Source organism: Budorcas taxicolor, chromosome 21 (genome assembly GCF_023091745.1).
Source record: "Budorcas taxicolor isolate Tak-1 chromosome 21, Takin1.1, whole genome shotgun sequence".
Classification (NCBI taxonomy): domain Eukaryota; kingdom Metazoa; phylum Chordata; class Mammalia; order Artiodactyla; family Bovidae; genus Budorcas; species Budorcas taxicolor.
Window position 1 is genome coordinate 19,404,176 of NC_068930.1, and position 23,541 is coordinate 19,427,716.

The 23,541-nt window shown below is 42.5% G+C and overlaps 1 protein-coding gene across 1 annotated transcript in view; it reads left to right on the forward strand.

Annotated features, from left to right (window-relative positions):
- AGBL1 (AGBL carboxypeptidase 1) overlaps positions 1 to 23,541 on the forward strand; it is an 844,803-nt gene that overhangs the window by 83,871 nt on the left and 737,391 nt on the right. Inside the window, exons 5-6 of the mRNA XM_052659506.1 lie at positions 30 to 161; positions 5,540 to 5,633. Coding sequence (XP_052515466.1) covers positions 30 to 161; positions 5,540 to 5,633 — 226 coding nt within the window. The remainder of the gene's footprint in view (positions 1 to 29; positions 162 to 5,539; positions 5,634 to 23,541) is intronic.

A 23,541-nucleotide genomic window follows, 5' to 3' on the forward strand; every position in this document is an offset into this window, starting at 1 on the left:
AACTAAGATGGAGTGATATGTGTTCACAGATAAAAAGTTTGGACAGAAGGCACTGGAATTGGAAGCCCTTGATGTGACATTGATTCTGGCCAGGAAAAACCTGTGCCACAGCCAGAACCTCCTCCACTGTCTCTGGGCTCTGCGTGTGTTCGCCTCTAGCGGTAAGCAACTCAACTGTGGCTCTCTGGGGTGGCTTCCAGATCTGGGCCGGAGCACTTGGAAACCATGTGGGAGCATGGTTGGAAGGAGGGCTTGTGGGGAGGACAGATGTAATCCCAACAAGACAAATAAACCGTGAGGAGCCTCACATTCTAGAGACTGTAGAGGTGAGAAGTGATTTCTTTGTCTCCTCCTCAGCTGTGGAAAACTCTTTTTTCCCTCTTTTATTTATTTTTAATTGAAGGATAATTGCTTTACAGTAGTGTGTTGGTTTCTGCCACACATCAGCGTGAATCAGTCATTAGGTATACATATGTCCCCTCCCTCTTGAACCTCCCTCCCACCTCCCTTCCATCCCACCCCTCTAGGCTGTTTCAGAGCCCTGGTTTGAGTTCCCTGAGACACACAGCAAATTCCATTGGCTATCTAGTTTACATATGGTGATGTATGTTTCTATGTTACTCTCTGCATACATGCCACCCTCTCCTCCCCTGTACCCCGCACCCCATGTCCATAAGTTTGTTCTCTATGTCAGTGTCCATGGAGAACTCTTGAATCAGTTCTTGAAATTAGAGGTCCATAATGTTTTCCCTTGGGAGCTACTCATTTTAGCACCCTACATCTCTCTGTCTGTACTACAAGGTGAAAAAGACCTATTCCAGGGGAAGGCAGACTTTATTGAGTCCTAATATCCAAGGCACAGTGCAATGTGTTACAGCTGCCAAGAGCAGCCCTCACATCACAGATCTCTCCACTATGTCCCTGAAGTCACGCATGGATCATGACATCCTTTACCCAGGTTTATCTCCCAATGTGTCTTAAAATGGTCCTTCAGGTAATTTGATATATCATAGCAGAAGTGTTGATGTTATTTGCCATCTCCTAATTTGGATTATTCCTGAGTATCGTAACAATCCTGTATGTAGACTTAGCGTTTGATAGCTAAGAAGAAGAAAAGGAGGCTTAGGAGAGTGAAGAAATTGCTTGAGTTCATACAGAGAAGTCATGAGGGCTGAGTTTCTAACTGCAAAAGTCATGTTTATTCTACTCTCCGCATGGAGACAGTTCTTAATAATAGATTATATTCTGTACCACCTATTTCAGTATAATGAACATAGACTTTTATTTCTCTTTTCTAAGCTCCTTTGCTGCAGAAAGAAAGTGGCAATTATTTAGATATAATACTCTCTAGAGGAAAGAACGTGAGCTTAGAGCCAAGACGACCTGAGCTTGACTCTGATTTCATTTCTTAAGAGTCAGATAACATGGGCACTTAACTTGTTTAACCTCCGTTTCTTCCTTTGTAATGTCAGAGTTGTAATAAGACCTCATAGACTTGGTGGATGAGTGAGTAAGATCATGTTCGTGGGTAAGCTCATCACATAACCGTCGCTAAGTAAGTGTTTTTCTTCTTTGGTTTCCTGTTTTCCCTCAGTCCTATGAGATAATAGGAAGCAGGCCCATATAGGGAATTAATAGGTGACCTTTTCTGTAACTATCCTCAGAACTGCCAAAATAGTAGGGACATGTTTTATTGGTTAATTTCATGAATAAGCATGGTGTGTGTGTGTGTGTGTGTGTGTACTTGTGTGCGTGTGTGTACTTGTGTGCATGTGTCTACTTGTGTGTGTGCTCAGTCGCTCAGTTATGTCTGACTCTTTGGACTGTGACCCACCAGGCTCCTCTGTCCATGGAATTCTCCAGGCAAGAATACCAGAGTGCATTGCTATTTCCTACTCCAGAAGATCTTCCTGACCCAGGGACTGAACTCTCATCTTACCACTGAAACACCTTGGAAGTGAATAAGCATGGAGGACCCATCAAAAGACAATATTTCTAGGGAAAAATGAGATAGATGCTTGACTCCATGTTCACAGGCAGAATCTCCATTCACACTCATATATGTTGACCAGATAATCAGACAATATTTCAGAGAGGTTAAAAGAATATATCCGAATCAATTTCTTAAAAAAGGAAATTCTAAGTGAGAGGCTGTGGCTTTGCCTAAAGGACAACTCTTATTGATGAGTAGGCAGAAGGTATGCCATTCCCATTTTGAGCTTGCCAGCAGCATGAGATTTGAGATATCTTATTTTGGTTTTGTAGCAGGGGTTCCCAACCTCTGGGATCTAATGCCTGATGATCTGAGGTGGAGCTGATGTAATAATAATAGAAATAAAGTGCACAATAAATGTAATGCACTTGAATGATCCCCAAACCATCCCCCACTCCAGTCTGTAGAAAAATTATCTTCCACAAAATTGGTACCTGGTGCTGAAAAGTTTGGGGACCACTGTTGTAAAGAATAGTTAAACTGAATAGCTTACTCTCATTATATACATTGATTATAGAGATCTTGAAGAATTCCTTCAGCAGGGAGCTCTGAAAAATGCAGAGATTTGCCTATGGATATGAAGAAGTGGCCATTTGTCTCCTATTCCAAGACAACATTTATTATACAAACTATTTCATAAGATATTTAAAAAATATATGATCAGTCTCTACACATTAACTTTACTGATGAGAGGCAAGCAGAGTTCATGAAGCCCATGGGTTTCTGTCTCTTTGGTGAATTGTTAGCCACTATCGAACGTTCCAGCAAGTTTTCTAAACAGTTCCTATCTGCAAAAGAAGTTGGCTGGAACCAGAATGGCTCTCTGACAGCCAGCAAACCCTTCAGCATCTTTCACATGGCCAATGTGGATGTTTATAGACCTGCCAGAGGTCTAACCTTGGGCAGTCATCCAGCATGGAAGAAATTAGTGAGGATTTTTTATTGTTATTCTCTCCCAATTCCAAGTTGAAAGCCTTCCATGCTAGAATTCACGCTCTTAAAACTACTTCCTCCCTAACTGTACTTAATACTAGAGTTTTGCTTAATTATTTGCCAGGAGTTTATTCCAGCATGTTTTCCCAATTTAGAAGGAAAGGCTGAGTAGCCATGGGAGTGGAAGATTGATGGACAGAACTTGGACGCCAAATTCTTGAATTTTGATCCAGGCAATGGCTGCCTGTACTAGCCTCAGGAGGAATGGATGCATAGTGGATGTTCCAGGAATACCCACTTCTCGTGGTAACTGAGACATCAGCCTCAGTCTCTGTCTGGTGGACTGTACTGGGATGAACTATATAAGAGACTCCAGTTTTCCATTTTCTCTCCTTTCCTGAGGCTTGGAGCAAGCCAGGATAAGCCTCCCTTGATTTTCTCTCTCTGCTTCTCCATGACCCCCTTGCTACCATTCATATTTGCTGGAACAAAGCTGGCCCCAAGCACAAGGCATTCCGAGGTCTCTGTTTTAGTATGTTACTGAAAATGGGGTCCAGCTGCTTGCCACTTGAAAGCCATTAAAGAGACCAGGTTGGGGGGAAGGAAAGTTTGCTTTATTTTGGATGCTGGCAAGCAGAGGGGGAGGGTAGGTGCCAGTCCAACGATCGACTCCGTGCCCTCCTCCACACCTACCACCCCGACAATCAGGGGTCAAGAGCTTTTATAGGCTGAGGGAGGGGGCTACATGCAGAAACAGCATGGTAGGCTCTAACAGCCCTCTTGAAACTGGTCATCAGTGGTCCCACCAGCGTCACCTTGATTGTTTTAAGTGCAGCTAATCTTTAGTTGCAGGTTCAGTTTGTTTCCGTTTCTTTGAGGCCAGCTCCGGGAATTGTGGCAGCTCATGTCATGGCTACAGTCTGTTCCTCATGTACTTAACTTCTTCCACCCGGTGGGAATTTCAGCATCTACAAGACAGCTTACAGGATATGGCTCAGTATATTATCACTAGCTCTTGAGAAGGAACGAAAAGTCCTTGACTTTGCTTATGGACTGAACTATTATTATTTGGTTTCTTTTGATAGCTTTACTTTGCTTCTGCATTTTCTCACATTTCTGATTAAATTCTTTTTGGTTAAAGTTTTTCCATAGACAGAGTGGTGGTCGGAGGGGGCACGGCAAGGACCATAGGATCCTGCTCTGTTTCACTACAACAGTGCAGTAAAAGGAAAAAAAAAAAAAGTCACACCTTGGAAGATAACCTTCTTTCCTTCTCCTAACTGAACATTTTGCCCCCAGCCAAACTGATTCCATTTTGTATCCCGTGGATTCCTCTTTTTTTTTGATGTGACCAGAGCTCTTCCTAAAGTGAGCTGAGTGGAGTCGGGTGCTGGGGATATTGTGGAGAAGCTGGAGCAGCATTGGAGATGAGAGTGGCACCCAGAGGTTTTGTATCCAAAATACTTACCTGAAGCTGCCAGGTTGACCAGATGCCTCTTTGAGTCTCTTTCTGTCATTCAGATCTCTTACTATGTTTCTCTAACCATCCACTTGGACAAAAAGGCAAAGATTTCTGGTAATTACCTCTAAGCAGGACCAACTAATGGATAGAAGCATAGTCAAGCCATAGCCTCAGTGTTGGGAGATCCAAATGAAAAAGTAGGAGAACTTGGATTTGGCATGGAACAGAAAGGCTGCTATCTTTTTTCTTAAGTTGTTCCTTAAAGTTTTAAAGAAGTGAATCCAAGTTGTACTCACCCTTAACCCATCCACTTATGACTTTTCTTCATTGTAAATTCTCCAAACAGTAAAATGTATCCAAGAAACTGTTTCTTAAGATGCTGGCTGTGTGTGTGTGTGTGCGCACACGCGCGTGTGAATGTCATTTTGTCTGTGTGTGCATGCATATATGTGTCATATGGGAAGTTGGTAGTGGGTGAAACAGCTTGTTCTGAAGTTGCCAGAAAGCCAAAGGTCTACTTAAAGAGAAATCTTCTGCTCAGCAATTACCTTGACTATTCTGATCAAAAATACAGTGGATTTCACATATGTGCATTAATACACAATATTTGTTTTTTCTCATTTTGACTTACTTTAGTCTGGATACCAAGGAGGAAAAGGGGGTGGCATATATACATGACTATGTATAAGACAGATACCTAATGAGGAGTGACAGTGCAGCGCAGGGAACTCTGCTCGATCGTCTGTGATAACCTAGATGGGAAGGAAGTCCAGGGAACGGGGGATCTATGTATACATGTGGCTGATTCACTTTGCTGTATGGTAGAAACCAACACAACATTGTAAGGTAACTATACTGCCCGCCCCTCCGAATACAATGGTGTAGGGCAATGGGCCACCGGAAAATGAAAAACATAATTTCATGGCTTGGGCCCCCTTTGAGAAAAAGATAGTATGAGAAGATAATGTGTGCTTTTCAGGTATCTTTAACTTCCAAGCCAGGGATGAAAGGCCATAGAATTTCTCTACTTTTAAGTTGCCTTTGGCAGGAAAGGTAATGGACCTCATCTTTCTTTTAGGCTCAATCTGTGATGCTGAAAATAATGCTTGGTTCAGATGGGTCAATAACTAGTGTGCTTTTGTTTTTCTCAGTCACCACAGGAGCCATGTTGGGAATTAACGGAGCGATGGAACTGCTTCTCAAGGTCATCACCCCTTACACCCAGAAGCACACCCAAGTAATCAGGTACTGAGCACTTTTTAGTACTTTTTCCCTCTTTGAGTAGATACAGAGATGGGGATGGTCCCAAGGATATTCTCATGGTGATTGGTTGACATATCTACTATGTCCGCCTTAGATATGGTACCTTATCCTGTGTCAACTCCCATCCACCCATGCACCACTTCCTCTGATTGTCACAACAAACCTGAATAGATATGATATAATGGGTATAACACCATCCTCATTCTCAGATGAGGAAACTCAAATGTGAGAGAGTCCCTAAGATCACAATGCCAGGAAAAGGCAGAGTTGGGATTTGAATTTAGCCTGATCTGCCTGACTCAAAAGTCCTTCTTTTTTCTTTTTTAACCTGAAGCCTTCAGGTATCTCTTTTAATCACAGCAACTCTACCATAATGAGTACAGCCCTTTAAAGACAGTCCAGAAAAGACAGGGAAATGAGATATTCTCAGGGTCTCTGAAGAGATGGCCAGTTAAATCTCTGATATGAAATTCTGGTTGCGTGCTAGCTTTGAGATGTACTTTTATGATTGGAAAGTGAAACTCTGCCTGTTCTCCCTGGTCCTGCCTGCTGGAGTGGAGTGAATCACAAACTAAAAAAAGGGAGATGGCCAGACACGCCGGCTTTAGAGATATTCAGAACTATTAAGATCCATCATTTATGGGAGTGACTCAGCAAGGACCTTGAAAGAATATTAGAAAAAATTCATCCAATTTCCAAGATATATGGGGTTGTTTGGCAAAGGAGCATTTCCATGCCCAGCCATGATATTTTCCGCATCCCAGCATCAATCTTCGGCTCATCTTCCACCTGATTATTTTTCTCTTGGGTCACCAGACTAATGCCATTATCATCCATTCTCACCTGCATCTCCCTTCACCAGCAATTCCTAGAGTGAAAAGCATGATGTCTCAGAAAAAATTACTCATCAAATATATTGAGAAATACTGGGTTAAAACAAGTTAGGTACATTTCCTTACTCTAAGACTTCTCAGAGCTTTTGTAAAGCCAACACATAATTCAGAATATTCAAGATGGGTATGTAGCGTATTCATTGTTCTTTAGTTGCTCAGTCATGTCTGACTCTTTGTGAACCCATGGATTGTAGCCCCCCAGACTCCTCTGTCCATGGGATTTCCCAGGCAAGAATACTGGAGAGGGGTGCCATTTCCTTCTCCAGGGGATCTTCCCAACCCAAGGATCAAACCCAAGTCTCCTGTATTGGCAGGCAGATTCTTTACCACTGGGTCACCAGGGAAGCTTCCAGGTAGTTTATACCCTTTTCCAAAACTGATTTGGCTAGGGATCCATTTTTGTTTGGAGACCACCTCTTTTTTGGGAGTCTGTGTTACATGTACCTCATTTGGAAACTCTCTGAAGTGCAAATGTATTGCAAAATGAAATTCAACTAAATTCTATCAAAGGATCCTCATTTAGTTAAGTATGAAACTTCAGAGTCACAAGCTCAGTGACAAAAAATTAACTTTCTTGATTTCTCTGTAATTATTGAATACATTTTATTTCCCTCTTAAACTTCATTATTCAATTTGAATATGTTTGATTTGGATATTTCGGTTTTTATCGTGGTTTGTAGGCCTTTGCTGCTGACATATGCGGTCTTAATGTGGCCTTTGGTCAATAATCCATGAGCTGTATCTTTTTGCCCTATTCACCAGAACTCTTCTATTTCCCCCCCCCTTCCTTTTAAAGATGCCTTATTTTTTTTCTTTTGATGTGGACCATTTTTAAAGTCTTTATTGAAATTGTTGCTATATTGCTTCTGTTTTGTTTTGATTTTTTGGCTGGGTGACATATGGGATCTTGGCTCCCTGATCAGGGATCGAGCTTCCTTCCCTGCACTTGGAGGTGAAGGTTTAACCATTGGACAACCAAGGAAGGCCCCTCCAGGACTCTTCTAAACTGCTGTTGTCTCCATGCCTCTCTTTGACAGCTCAAAGATATTTGGTACTTATCCTATATCATGTGAAAATCTAGCAGCATCTCTTGGGCCCACCCACATACCAGTATCCCTCTGTGCTCACTCGGGTACCATGCTGTTTAGAGAGCTTCTCTAGGTGAGTCCTCCCTGGCTTCTCTTGGCCCTAGGCCCCTCCTTTATGGGATCCTGATAGTTTTATATCAAACTGGGGGATGGAGAGTAAACGACAAAGCACCGAAGCCCCCTTCTCGGAGACTCATGCAAGTTGCCCTCGCTATTGCTCTTTTTCTCCTGGAAAAGGAGTAGAATTCAAGCACAGATCCAATCAAGGTGTATAGAAAAATGGGAAAGTAACCCCAGGGATTAACACTCGTGGATGTTTCCAATGACACAGACTTTTCGGGGACCTTGGCATATTCCTGCATTTCTGGTCTGTTCTGTAAAAGACAAAATGATTTCCCTTCTTGATCCAAATGCCACATTAAAACCGAACCTCCATAGGGGAGAGGCTTTTCCACCAGCCATTTCAATAGAGCTGTCATTGCCGTGCGTTTATTATGTGCTCTGCCCTGTGCTAAACTCTTAGCATGCATTATCTCACTTGATCCTTTCCCGTTAGAGGCAGGTGCTATTACTGTCCCCAGTTCTAACAGGGGGAAAAAAATGAAAAGGAAGCTGAAAGAAATTAAGTAACATGCTGGGATTTAAGTGAAAGAGCTGGAATTTAAACCCTGTCTGATACATGAGCCTTTGCTCTTAAACCACCATTGTCCAGCATTTGATGTCTAAAACCACCATAGGTAAGACAATCATAAGCATTTAAAGTCTGTTTAAATTTCAGTGACCCTCTAAACTCGTGGACCGATTTGCTTAATGAGAGGGGAGGCTTTCTCTTCAGCTGAGTGACTATTTCCTCTCAAAGGCTAAAGGTCTGCTCTCTCTGCTTTTGAATTCTTTCTTAAGGCTACCTCATTTTCTGCCTTGCCTCCAGCCTCCAGCAGCAGCAGCAGAAGAAAGGTGCTGAAATCAGAAGACCTGCCTTACAGCCTTCCTTCTAGCTGATCCCTTGGCAGGCCCTTTATCCTTTCTTAACTCAACTCTCACATTTCTCAAAGTGTGAATATCAAGTCCTACCTCCTAGGTTTGTTGTGGGCATTAAGAAAGAAGGTGCCAAAAATCTCCGAAGTTTTGCTGGGCTTTAATGTTGTTCCTCGTTAGGAATATAAATGCTATTGGATACTTGGCCGCCTGCTTCAGATCAGTCAGCAAAGCTAGAGGCAAACGCGCGGGCGGGAGGTTTCTGCCATCACTCACCTTCTCCCATGAACTCCGTGTCCCAAAAAGTAACTAAGGCATGCCCCGGTGGGTTCGACTCTAGTCCACTGGGATGCCAGAACCTGGGGCTTTGAAAGGGTCTTCCAGGGATGCAGGAACATGTCAGGGGGTCTGAATAGCTCTACTGAGGGTCATCTTGCAAGTGCTGGCAAGCTCCGGGAGAGTTATTCTCAGATGCCTCCGCGAGAACAGATGCTCAGCGTTGTTTCTGTGACTCCTCCCTGCCCTGGAGATTAAACCTGCCCTATTTATCCAGTGCAAACCTAAAATTAGTTATGCAGCTGTCCTCCAATAAAACCCTGTCTCCAGATAGTACTCAGGGTGAGATTTATGACAGAGGCACAAACTGCACACCTTCTAGAGAGAAGGGGCAAGCCGAGCAATGTCACTCACCCTCTGCGGCCTCTTGCCAACCCTCACTCCCAGGGAAGGTGGCTGCTCCAGGCCTCCCTCACTTCCCAAATACCCTCCGTGCTGGCAGAGTCTGAGGGCCATAGATTTGTGTCAGCTTGAACCTGTTTCCTCCTGACCGTCGCTTTACTCTGAGCCACTTTTAATCAGACTTAGATGGCTCCTCTAGCCTTCCCTAACTTCAAAGCAATTAAAAATGTGTCCTGGGAGATTTCTCTGGTGGTCCAGTGGTTAAGACGGCATGCTTCCAATGCAGGGGCTGTGGCTTTAATCCTTGGTCAGGGAACTAAGATTGCACATGCCATGAAGTGTAGCCAATGTGTGTGTGTGTGTGTGTGTGTGTGTGTGTTTAGTTGCTAAATCATGCCCGACTCTTTGTGACCCCATGGACTGTAGCCTACCAGACTCCTCTGTCCCTGGGATTCTCCAGGCAAGAATACAAGAGTGGGTTGCCGTTTTCTTCTCCAGGGGATCTTCCTGATCCAGGGATTGAATCTGCATCTCCTGCATTGGAGGCGGATTCTTTACTGCTGACCCACCTGAGAAGCCCATATATATGTGTGCGTGTGTGTTAAGAAATATATATATATATGTATATATTAAAAAACCCCAGTATATCCTGATCTCCATCTCCTTCCTTACCTTGCCCTCCTCTCATCCCTCTAGTCAGCTGCCCCTGCACGTGGGATTCCCTGTCCTGCTCCAGACGTTTTCCTCAGGTGCTTCCCTCCCTCTGGAAGGGCATCGCTGTCTTATTGGATGGGAGAAACTCCCCCCACTTTTCAGGCACCTCACAGGAAGGAATTTTCCCTCCTCCAGCGCTTTGTTCACATTTTCCTTAAACACATGTCAGATTTGACTCCCGTGTTGGCTTTTCCGGTGGCTCAGTGGTAAAGATTCCCCCTGCAGTGCAGGAGAGGCAGGAGAGGTGGGTTCAATCCCTGGATGGGGAAGTTCCCCTGGTGAAGGAAATGGCAACCCACTCCAGTATTCTTGCCTGGGAAATCCCAGGGACAGAGGAGCCTGGAGGGCTGCAGTCCGCAGGGGCGCAGAGAGTTGGACGCAACTGAAGTGACTGAGCATACACACACACGTTGGTTTGTGTTGTCTTTCCTCTCCTCGAAATTCTCAACCTTCTGAAGGTAGAAGTCAAATTATATTTATTTTGCTGTTCTCCATTGGCCCAAGTGCCCAGACCATGGTATACTCTTAATTGAAAAGAACTTCATAAAAAAATTTTTTTTGAATAACCTATCTGATGATTAATAAAAGCCAACATTTACTGAGTGGGTGCTATTTCGTGTGTGTGTGTGTTCAGTCATGTCTGACTCTTTGTGACCCTCTGGACTGGATAGCCCACAAGGCTCCTCTTTCTGTGGAATTTTCATGCAAGAATACTGGAGCAGGTTGCCATTTCCTCCTTCAGGGGATCTTCCTGACCCAAGGATCAAACCTGCATCTCTTGCATTGGCAGGTGGATTCTTTATCACTGGGGCACCTGGGAAAGCCCGGATGCTATTGTAGGTACTTCCTATTTATTATCTTACTCCTTGATACCAAGAACTTCACATGTGAGGTTCTATCATGTCTAAACATGTCTGGGAAATGATGTGGTAGATCTCCCTGAAGTCTCTTGCGTGAGAGACTGAGGTGCCTGGAGGGAGAGGAATCGTGCGAAGAGAGTGAAGGCAGCAACGTCAGCTTGAGAGAGAAGAGAGTCTCACTGGAGGGGAGGCGCACATGGCCTCTTTTATCTCTTCCTCAGATTTGTCTAGAGGATTGCCTGAGGTTGGCAGAAGAGAAATATCTGAGTGTGAGGGGACGTGACAGGCAGCATTCACATTCAGGCTCTGCTTCCTATTTGAGACAGAGCTAGGCTTCCAGTATTTGGTTTGATAATCCATTCAGCTGGAATTTATGGGGCTTTGGAATTTATGGGGCAGCTTTTTATAGAATGGTGGTGGGTTGGGCGGGGGAAGGAATGACCCAAGGCCCGGGTGAGCTCACTCTCACTAGCTGGTTCCCCTGTGAACAAGTTTGTTTATCTGCACCAAAGCTCTCCTTGAGCTTTCCAAATTTGCTAAGTAGGAAAATTTATTGAGGCAAAGATGGACTGCTGGTCTGGCTCATCTTATGACCTTAGAAGAGCCTGTGTTTGTTCCATGTCTCAACTCGTCCTGTACCTTTGTGTCCTCATTTCCAGGGTGGACCTATGGTTCTGTAAAAAGAATGGCAATTTCTGCTGTTAGCATCAGTTTATTTTTCAGGACTTTAAACTCTGTTGACCTCTCTTGCCTTAAAAAACATCAGTGTATGGGACTTCCTTGGCACTTCCCTGGCACTTCCCTGGCACTTCCCTGGGACTTCCCGGGACTTCCCAGTGGTTAAGACTTTACCTTGCCATGCAAGGATTGCAGGTTTGATCCCTGGTCGAGAGATCCCACATGTCTTGTGGCCAAAAAAAAAAAAAAAAGAAAATGCCAAAATCCTTCACTTGAAATTTCTCTGGAGCTTTTCCAAGAAGTCAGGAGGTCAGGAAATGTGTTTGTTGTTCAGGACCCTGCTGGTCTAACCCTCATTGAGGACATTTTCAATATTCCCATCCCATCCATGACCTCTCAGGCTTTCAGCAGGATTCTCATGCTATAATTGATGCTCTTCAGGCTCAGGAGTTCCTGGGGGCCTAGCATTCTACGGGGCCACGGTGTTCAGAGACCATGTGCTTCACCCGGGCGCCAACACTTTGACAAGAGGAGAAGATGAATGTGTCGGGTCTTTAGCAAGCCTCATAAGCAAATTCTCCAGCTTAGCCTCCTGTTGTCTGTGCTTAGAATAGTTTTAGGTGATCTTCTCCCCTCAAAGGCCTGATCTCACAGCATCGCTGGCATTTGAGCTTTGCCTGAGTGCAGGATTACTAGACATTGCTTCACGGGCAGTTCTTTACGATGATTTCATCTTCAGTCTACAAGCTCTAAAAAATGTCCCTCTCCTCCTTTCCCTCCTTGCAAAACTCCCTACATTTTTCTTTTTTTGCAGACCCAGACCTTCTGGAATTTCCCCAAGTATCCTACCATTCCACTTTTCAGAGTAGCTGACAGATGAGTGGAGACTCCACCAAAGCTCTTGGGTTCCCTGAGATCATGAGCGATTCGGTGACTCAGCTACTTTGTCACTGAGACAGAGAAGCAAATTTTCCTGTTTTTCGAAATAGCTACTGAATTTCTCCCTGGGTGTTCTTTTCCCCCTTACTCTCCCATGAATGGCTTTGCGGCTTTTGCTGTTCTCGGTTTAATATAATTAAGACTCTGTGGTCTCCAGGGTTTGGGCTCACATGGCCGGTTTAAAAAAATATGTGCTCCAGATCACTTGGACTCAAATACCCTGGAACAGGAACAAAAAAAATTCCACCCCAGCCCTACAAGTGCTTCTTTTGGGAGTGGGCCACACAGGCTCAACTTACTGACAGAGTGATTAGTGTCTTTGCCACTTGACTCCAAGCCTGTAGCTGATCATGGAATGAATAGTTTCCTACATGTATTAAAGCCTTGGTGACTAGGTTTGCTGGTTGAAATCCCTGTCATCTTTTTGGGAAGCCAGTGATCTCTCCCTGATTAGGGCCAGTTGTAGACATTCAAGTCATAGGATCTGAAGTTGGAAGTGCCTTGAGGACCTGCTGGTCCAATTCCTTTGTTTTAAAATGAGGCAGTTAAAACCCAAAGAGGTCAAACTCAGCCTTCCATCCTGATGTCAAGACTGTTTCCCTTAGATCCTCTACTGTGTGATACAGATCAAACCTGCCCCGAACTAGGACTTCTGATATTTATCTGAGAACGTTGTAAGTGTCTATCTTGATTCTAGGCAGGAGGGTTTGAAAATAGCAGAAGGTGAACCCTGTCTTCAGATTATGGCAAGCATAAAAGTACAGTGTGGAAGGCACTTCCTGACCCCAGTGCTGGGCTTGTGAAATGGACAGATTTCCTGTTTTGTGGAAATGTCCTCATCATGCCTTTATCTTTAGAGCTGAGCCAGAAAGCCCTCCTCGTGTGGACCTGGATTCTCAGGAGGCTCAGGACTTTGGAGAGCCTGCCTAGAAGTGTGTGGGTCCTGCTCTGGGCCTGAGGCGGGCTTCGGTTGGCTGTGCATCCATAGGGCTCCTAGTGTCTTTCTCACTCCTAGACACCCTGATACTCGAGTGAGGTGAATTGGATACCTTGAGGAGGAGGAGCTCTAAAATACATGCATATGGGGTTGTCCGGGGACCCCATGGCCAGTCCTTGATTCAAGGAAGATGATCTGGCAATGAGATCTCTCCTGTGGTATGGTATTTTGTCCTCAGCATGAGATGAGGTGGGGCAGATGGAATATTGGTAACATGCTGATTTTGGGTATGTCCAGCTGTTTGTATAGACAGAAGCTCCAAAGCAAAACAGAATAAAACTTGGTGGACCTGTGTACCTGGGATGGTCCTACATGGCCCCTTGTCTCTGTGAGGGTTCTCTACAGACACTCCATTCCCATCTTTATGTGCTGAAACCTGTTCTGCCCATACCTCTTCATAGATTTGGGCTTCCCAGGTGGCTCTAATGGTAAAGAACCCACTAGCCAATGCAGGAGACGTAAGAGGTGTGGGTTCCATCCCTGAGAAGATCCCCTGAAGGAGGAAATGGCAACCCACCACTGTATTCTCGCCTGGAGAATACCATGGACAGAGGAGCCTGGCGGGCTACCATCCACAGGGTCACAAAGAGTCAGACAGGACTGAATGATGAAGCATGCGTGCTTCATGGATTTGCTCCCATTTCCCCTCTGGAGTTTGGAGGCAGGCTCTTAGGAATTTCCACTTTCAATAGATTATTAACCTTCTAGCCCAGGCTGAATGAGCAAGAAACTTTTGCAGAGAAATTTATTTCTTCCTGTAAATCATGCCTTCCTTGCAATACTATAACTGCTTTCAAATATGTGGGTGAGGGGTTTTGAAGAGCTGATGGGAGGTTCAGAAAGACCTGTATCAGGAGAGACTCTTCTGACCTTTGCCTTTTGCTTTGAGGAAGAGTTGCTTTTATTTTAAGTATTATTTATTGGCTTGGCCATGCCCGGTCTTGGTGGCGGCGTGTGAGGTCTTTAGTTGTGCATGTGGGATCTAGCTCCCTGACCAGGGACTGAACCTGGGTCCCCTGCATTAGGAGCGCAGAGGCTTAGCCACTGGACCACCAGGGAAGTCCCGAAGGAAGAGATGCTTCTAATAGGCCATTACCAAATTCTTCAGGGGTTGATTCCACACTCAGGCAAATTATGAAGCATATGGGTGAAGGGAGCACATTCCACTTTCCCTATGGGGCTGTGAGTGGGTGCTGGGTCTGGGATATGTTCATTAAGCAGAGACAGGCCAACTCAATCAGCTAGAAAGTGAAGGTCAAAAGAAATCTATTAAGGAGATGTATAGCCTTCTATAGCTAGCTTCTTTAAAGAATTTACACAGAGATTGCAGGATGGGAACAGATTGGAAACGTTCTAAGTTCAATTACAGTGCTATTTTAATATTAGATCGCATGTGATCATTAATTATATTTAAAAGAGCCAATGAGAAGAATGGCTAGAAAACAATCATTTGCCATTTCAAAGAAGTTAATTATTAAAAAATTAGGTTTTAATTTCAAGTGGTAGATAGTAGGTATTCAATAACTATCGTCTGAAAAAATGAACATTGTTGTTTGCGATGCACTCTTTTAACCATTTATTCCTTCAATAAGTGTCTTCAACATTTATTATCTGTGGAGATGTGTGGACTTTGAGATGAAAATATACAGCCCTTGTTCTTTGCTGCTGCTGCGAAGTTGCTTCAGTCGTGTCCGACTCTGTGCGACCCCATAGACGGCAGCCCACCAGGCTCCCCCGTCCCTGGGATTCTCCAGGCAAGAACACTGGAGTGGGTTGCCATTTCCTTCTCCAATGCATGACATGCACAATATGGTAATATAATGGCAGGATGTTTAAAGAAGGAGGATCTTAGTCTACCCAGGAACTGTCAAGGAAGAATTCACTAAAAAAGGCAGCTTTTGATTTGAAATAGGAAAGGGTTTTCAAAGTCGTTAAGGTTATAAAAGAAGAACCCTCTAGGCAGAGGCAGAAGCAAGTACAAAAACAACAGCAACAAAAGGAAAAACAAGAAAGGATGGTGGGTTCATATGTGACTGGGGTATATTGCAGGAGAATAAGGCCAGGGAGTCTACCTCGGTTGTTTTGGAGCACTCCAATATCTTAATAGCAATAAAGAATGGAAATACATAATTCACAAAGAGGAAATAGAAAAACCAATAATCCCATGAAAATATTCAACTTGCCAATAATCACGGGCACACAATTTATATCAGGATGCCAATTTCATAAATCAGAGTGGTAAATATTTAGAAAAGTAATATTGTTGGTGAGGATTCAAAAGATGAACTCACATATATGCTGTTAGGAGTGTAGATTGATAAAATCTTCCCGAAGACAATGGGATGATATACATCAGTTTTTTTTTTTTTTTTGGTCACGTTCCCATTCCTTAAACTAATTTTTTCACTTCTTGAAATTTGTCCAGAATATCACTGAGAAAGGCAGATGAATATTTGTGTACAAAAATATCAATCATGATATTATTTATAACTGGGAATGTTATAAACAAGAAATGTGATAACATGGGTGAAAGTTATATCTCTCAGTCGTGTCTGACTCTTTGCATGGGATGCATTGTAAAATGGATATATTTATACATCATCATATCATGTAGCAACACTCAACAAATACATTAGGAATGCTGTTTGTCAGTAGTATGAGCTTAGGATAAAATACTGACCACAACAAGTAACGTCAAAATCCAGAATGATCTCAACTATGTATAAGAACATGCAGACAATTTCTGTTCCCAAGATGGAATAACTGGGATCAGATTAATCTTCCCATCTGAAAAAAACTACAGAGAAAATATATTTAAAAATTATTTTAGAAGATTTAATTGACATCAGGTAATGAAGAACAAGGATCCATGGGAGTTGTTCAGTCACTCAGTCGCGTCTGACTCTTTGTGACCCCGTGGACTGTAGCCTGCCAGGCTCCTCGGTCCATGGGTTTCTCCAGGCAAGAATACTGGAGTGGGTTGCCATTCCCTTCTTCAGGGGATCTTCCCCACCCAGGGATCAAACCTGCATCTCCTGCATGGCAGGCAGATTCTTTACTGTTTGAGCCACCAGGGCTAAATGTTAACTTTAAAAGTGTTTTCTGTAATTATTAGGCATTGCTTTTGTAATGATGAAAATTAAAGCTAAATGAAAATAGTTACAGTAGTGTTTAGTCTGCAAAATATTTTATCGGATTGTCTGGCTATGGATACATGCATTGAAACTAACAAAACCATTATTGATCATTAAAATGTTCATTTATTCATTCATTCAAAAAAGACTTTGAAGAGTTTTGATTAATGGGGAGGATTTAGCCCATTAGCATTGGGAATGGGGAATGGAGGGAACAAAAGCAGCATGTGTTTTTGTAGGTGGAGAGAAAAGCACAAGAGGATGCATAGAATCAAGAAACAGACTAGTTTGGGTGGAGTGAACAATTAGTTGGATATTAACATAGGTGAAGTTTGAGATGGGTGATCCTGGGAAAGAAAGATATGAACCAGGGCAGGATCTTTATATCTTGGCTTCTCTCATTCTTCTCTCCTTCCCCTTCTCCTTCCTTTTGTTACCTTAGTTTGTATATAAGAGGTTTTTTTTTTTTTTTTTTTCATTTTAGGGAAATTCTTTGTGTTTGCATTGAACTTGACTAATTCAATTTTCTGCTATAGTCTGTCTTCTGTTCACTGCTTCTGACAAAGTTTTGCATTCATAACCATGCATTTAATATACATACCCAGTTTGTCTTTTTTTTTTTTTTTTTTTATAATTTCAGTCTTACAGAGATACCTTGTCTCAGTATTTGTTTGTAATCAGTAACAGTTGAGTGGGGACTAAGGTGGAATGTGGTATAGGTCTCTACTCAAATATTTCAGAGCAGGATCTTCAAAGTCAGATTAAAGAGAAAGAAAGGAAGGGAGGGAGGGAAGGAGGGAGAGGAAGGAAGAAAGAGAGCAAGAAATATGAGTGTTAATAGTTACTATTTTGCCAGTTTAGAGATCTGGCAGCCTAAAGAAGGAATGTAGTGGAACAGAGCCACAGGTCTTGCTCTTATTTCAGTATCACTGAGATAATGCTCTGCACCATGGTTAACTTTCCAACGTGTTTGATCAAAAGCGAACCTTGGCGGCTTCTCACATGCAGGTGTTTAGGAGGAAGGTGACCACACTTCCCCAGAGATTCCCGCGCTGCTATCACCTCCAGTTCTTACTCTCTGGGTGGGGTCTTTCTCTAAGTGTTTAGCAGAGCCTCTGTCCATTTTCTTCTTTCACAATTATGAGAGCTTTTCTAAATATTGTACTTTGGGAGCATCTCATTCCTGTTTCTCAGAACTGCTATGATTTTTGCAACCTAAAGATTTCTACAATATTTTTTAAAAGGATGAAACAATTTTAGACTCTCTGACAGCAGTGCTTTTAATTTTCATAGACTCTTGAAATATTGTATGCAGAAGGGACAGTAGAGGGTACTCATTTCAGTACCCCCGGCTTGATAAATAGAGACTGAGTTCAAAGTAGGTGATTTTCCTGTAGTTTACACAGGTCGTGGGTAGAAGAAGTAAGGTAAGATCCCAGTTCTTTTGACAGAAATATCCAAGCGTAGTTTTGCCCTACCTTGCTGTAACACAATGACCTTTTCCCTTGATATATAAAAGTCATTCGAATATTAAATGACTTGAAACAGTAAACACAGGTGGTGTACCGTTTGACTAGAGCCTGAGGACTCTGAAAAGGAAAGAGGGAACCTCACATCTCTGTTTCCTATGACTGAAATAATTTGTCTCTGAAAAGGGCCCACACTAATTATAGTGATCATCATCCACACGATAAAATCCTGTATTATATACCATACTGTGGCTTGTGTTATATAGCATGTTTTGGCCCTTGTTATATAGCATGTTTGGGTTCAAATGAACCCCCACAAGATGCTTTTCAGATTTAGGACCAAGGTCTGCCCATTATAGGATGCTCTTATGAAATTAAATAACGCACTAGCAGAGTTATTTTTTAAATAGTTATTTCTGGCTGTGCTGGCTCTTCGTTGCTGGGCAGGCTTTTTCTCTAGCTGCTGCGAGCGGGGGCTACTCTGTTGTGGAGTGTGGGCTTCTCAGTGGGCTGGCTTCTCTCGTTGTGGAGCAGGGGCTGTAGGGCGCTTGGGCTTCGGTAGTGGTGGCACATGGGCACAGTAGTTGTGGCTCCTGGGCTCTAGAGCACAGGCTCAGTAATTGTGGCCCACAGACTTAGTTGCTCTGTGGCAAGTGGGATATTCCTGGATCAAGGATTGAACCCATGTCTCTTGCATTGGCAGGAGGATTTTTTTTTTTTTAACCACTGAGCCACCCAGGAAGCCTGACACCTGCAGAGTTATGATTATAAGGGGTAAGAAGGAAAGTGGGAAATGATCAGGCCATAACAGTGGAAGGGAGTTTTTCTGAAACAATATCAAGAATCAATGAGGCAGAGAGGGCCCGCCACCCCAACAATATTCATAGCAGCACTATTTACAATCGTCAGGACTTGGAAGCAGCCTGAATGTCCACCCACAGAGAGGTGGATAAAGAAGACGTGGTACGCACACACAGTGGACTGTTACTCGGTCATACGAAGGAATGAAACCGTGCCATTTGCAGAGACATAGGAGGCTCTAATATGGTTGTACAGAATGAAGTGAGTCAGAAAGAGAAAAACAAGTATCATACATTAATGCATATATGTAGAATCTAGGAAATGGTATGGATGAACCTATTTGCAAAACAGAAATAGAGACACAGACGGAGAGAACAAATGTTTAGATACCAAGCGGGAAAGGGGAGGTGGGATGAATTGGGAGATTGGGATTGACATATATATACTACTGTGTATAAAATAGATAACAATTTAAAAAAAAGTCATTAAGGTGGAGAAACAGGAAAGGCAGTTCCAGACGTCAGCAACCCACCAACCCTGAGCACGTATATAGACCACTGCCATCCCTTGTTAGTCATGGGTATTGCATTTCCAAATTACCTCATATACAAGCTGGCATATTAAGATGTTAGTATAAAGTGTTGCAATGAAATGACTTTATATTTATAGACATGTTATTTCCAAGTCTCTCAAAGAAAATAGTTTTTTTGAGAAATTCAATTTATTATTTTATTTTTTGTGTTGTTTGGAAAACCCAAATATTGGCTTCCTGAATTTTGTTTGTGATGGCAATAAATGTTCATCACAAGTTAGTTTTTTATTTTATTTTTTTTTCTGGTCAGAGTTGACAGTGAAGGCTGAAATGAGTTCATCAAACAGTTAGTCACTGGATCAATTGAGACTGTGTTTTGAAGCAGAAGTATAAGAGCATATTTTGGAAGCCAACTGTTGAATGGCTTTTGATTTTCATGAAATTTTGTATATATTCTGTTTTTGTATTTTTGGTTTCATACAGGCAAGCAGCTTAAAAAGGAGTTATAAAGTAATTTTTAGTGTCTTAGAAAAGAATTTTGAAAATAACTATGTTTTCTCTTCACTCAGGGTCAGCTTCTGTCCCTGAAAATTACCCTTTGAGGAGTTCCCATAAGGTGGAATTTCATGGCTGGAACTGGTTTATGGCTGTTCATGGCTTGGGCAACCCAATTGACTCAGATCTTGGACAATTTGTTTACTGAGAGGATGGTGCATTTGACACATCTTAAGATGGGTCTGAAAGTATTTATTCCAACACAAATATCAACTGCATATCATGACCACGAAAAGGGAAAAACAGATAAATTAATTGCAGTGTAAAGATTACTCTTTTTGCTGTGGGTGTTCCAAGGCCTTCCAATCGACCACTTCAAGTGTAAGGCTAAATGTGAAGGCAAATGGCTGTGCAGACTTGTCAAAATGTTTGCTGTGGAGCAGAATTTTAATCTCAAGAGCCAGTCTGACATGGAACCATGTGGCCTCCACAAAGTCCTCAGCAAAGTAAATGTCACGAGTGTATCATTACTATAGTCTGTCAAGAATTTGAATCATTAGTATTAATAAAAATGAAGCATTAATTGGGAACCTAATACATGTCAGATGTTTTCACAATATACAAAATCACTGTGAAGTTGGCATTTTTGCCTCCATTTTACAAAGAAGGAAACAGAGTCTGAGAGATGTTTAGCAACATATCCAAGGTTATACCAGATTGAGCATTCAGGTCGGAGTCAGATTCAATCTGACTTTAAATCCCAATCTGTTTTCATCGTAGAATGCATGGAAGTGAAAGTCGCTCAGTGGCGTCTGACTCTTCGCAACCTCATGGACTATGCAGTCCATGGAATTCTCCAGGCCAGAATACTGGAGTGGGTAGCCATTCCTTTCTCCAGGGGATCTTCCTTTGATCTCCAGGGGATCTTCTTTCAATCTCCAGGGGATCGAACCCAGGTCTCGCTGTTTAAATTCTTTGAGCCCTGTCTGCATGCTAAGTTGCTCAGTTGTGTCTGACTCTTTATGACCCATGGACCATAGCCTTCCAGTCTCCTCTGTCCATGGAATTTTCCAGGCAAGAATACTGGAATGGGTTGCCATCCTACTCCAGGGGATCTTCCAACTCAGGAATCAAACCCTCATCTCGTATGTCTCCTGCTTTGGCAGGTGGGTTCTTTACCACTAGCGCCACCTGGGAAGCCCATAAGTCTATGCTTATTTCTATCTATAATCTGAGGATCTCTGGGCCATCATTGATATTAATGCTATATTAACTAAAGCTAAAGCATTTATGTCTGCGTCTACCGTTTTGCTTCTCAACAAAAATATCTAAACTGTGCTGTAAACTCACACTTTCCTATGAAAACCAATACCTACCCATGTCTACAGATTAATTATTGTGGTCTTACAGTGGATCTGTTATAAGAAAGGATATGGGGAAAGGAAACAGACAGTTTTACATTTTTAAAGTCTGATTTCTTATGAGATTTTTCCTTTTATAAGTGGAAGATTCCAGCCCCCTTTCCAAGTGGATGCTTATGTGGAACTTCAAAATACGATACCGATAATAGCTACATTCTTCGCAGTGTTTGAAAACCTCGAATTCTGTCTTCTCTTTGTACCTTCAACTTCTTTCCCTCATCATGCTCCTGGGATGCCAGGACTTGAAAGAACATATAGTATAAACTTGCCAAACTATTGAAATTAACAATATGTCAGCAGTCATGGATTAGGATTCAAAGGTTGACTTTCCTCTTTATAAGTGACTTTAAAGTCACTTAAACTTGCTTAAGCAAGTTTCTCAATTCAATTGAGTCTCAATTTGCAGTCTTTAAGAATGAGTATCATAGGGCTTTGTCTCAGGAGGCTGTTGAGAGGTTTTAAAAATTAGCTTTTATTGGAGTATATTTGCTTTACGATGTTGCGTTAGTTTCTACTGCGCAGCAAAATGAATTCACATATGCATGTTGAGAGATTTAAATGGGATAATATACAAAAGGGCCCGGAACAATGGCTACAGCATAGCTTCAGTGAAGAACAGTTCCCATCACTGCTCATTCCCAGTCCCTCAAAAGTCCTTCTTTGTAACTATCAAGATTATATGCAGGGTACATGTGACTAAGAGCTTCACTGCTCAACAAATGCACTACCTCAAAGTTGTCTTTTGCTTACAGTACAGCTCCCCGTACTGTCATTTGGATTCACCGTCTTCTCTAAGCATTTACCCAAAGTGACTTCATTGTAGACTGATCTATCTCCTGTGACTTCCAGCCTTCTTTAGTGAATAATTGTTAATGGTATTGCACTTACTCATTACTAGTCTACTTTCTCTCTCTATGGATTTACCTATTCAGGAGATTTCATATAAATGGTATCATATAATAAGTGACCCTTTGTGTCTGTTTTTTTTAATTAGCATAATATTTTCAAGGTTCATCCGTGCTGTAGTATGTATCAGTGTTTCCGTTCTATGGCTGAGTAATATTCCACTGTATGGATATACTACTTTTGTGTATTTATTCATCACATGATGGACAGTTGGTTGTTTTTGCCTTTGGGCTATTGTGAATGATGCTTCTATAAATGCATGTGTTTCTGTTTGAGTGACTGTCTTTCATTCTTTTGGGTACATACCTAGAAGTGGAATCACTTGATTATAAGTAATTCCATGTTCAACTTTTTAAGGAACCACTAAATTCTTTTCTGCAGCAGCTGTACCCTTTTATATGCCCACCAGCCATGCATTAGGGTTCCAAAAATTTCTCTTTATCCTTCAGTTCAGTTCAGTCGCTCAGTCGTGTCTGACTCTTTACGACCCCATGAGTCGCAGCACGCCAGGCCTCCCTGTCCATCACCAACTCCTAGAGTTTTCTCAGACTTACGTCCATCGAGTCAGTGATGCCATCCAGCTATCTCATCCTCTGTCATCCCCTTCTCCTCCTGCCCCCAATCCCTCCCAGCATCAGAGTCTTTTCCAATGAGTCAACTCTTTACATGAGGTGGTCAAAATATTGGAGTTTCACCTTCAGCATCATTCCTTCCAAAGAAATCCCAGGGTTGATCTCCTTCAGAATGGACTGGTTGGATCTCCTTGCAGTCCAAGGGACTCTCAGGAGTCTTCTCCAACACCACAGTTCAAAAGCATCAATTCTTTGGCGCTCAGCCTTCTTCACAGTCCAACTCTCACATCCATACATGACCACTGGAAAAACCATAGCCTTGACTAGATGGACCTTAGTCGGGAAAGTAATGTCTCTGCTTTTGAATATGCTATCTAGGTTGGTCATAACTTTTCTTCCAAGGAGTAAGCATCTTTTAATTTCATGGCTGCAATCACCATCTGCAGTGATTTTGAAGCCCCCCAAAATAAAGTCTGACACAGTTTCCACTGTTTCCCCATCTATTTCCCATGAAGTGATGGGACCGGATGCCCTGATCTTCGTTTTCTGAATGTTGAGCTTTAGGCCAACTTTTTCACTCTCCACTTTCACTTTCATCAAGAGGCTTTTTAGTTCCTCTTCACTTTCTGCCATAAGGGTGGTGTCCAACACATTATTTTTCACTTAAAAAATTGTTATTTTAGCCATCTTAGTCCGTGTGAAGTGGTATGTGTTTGTGTTTTTGAGTTACACTTTTCT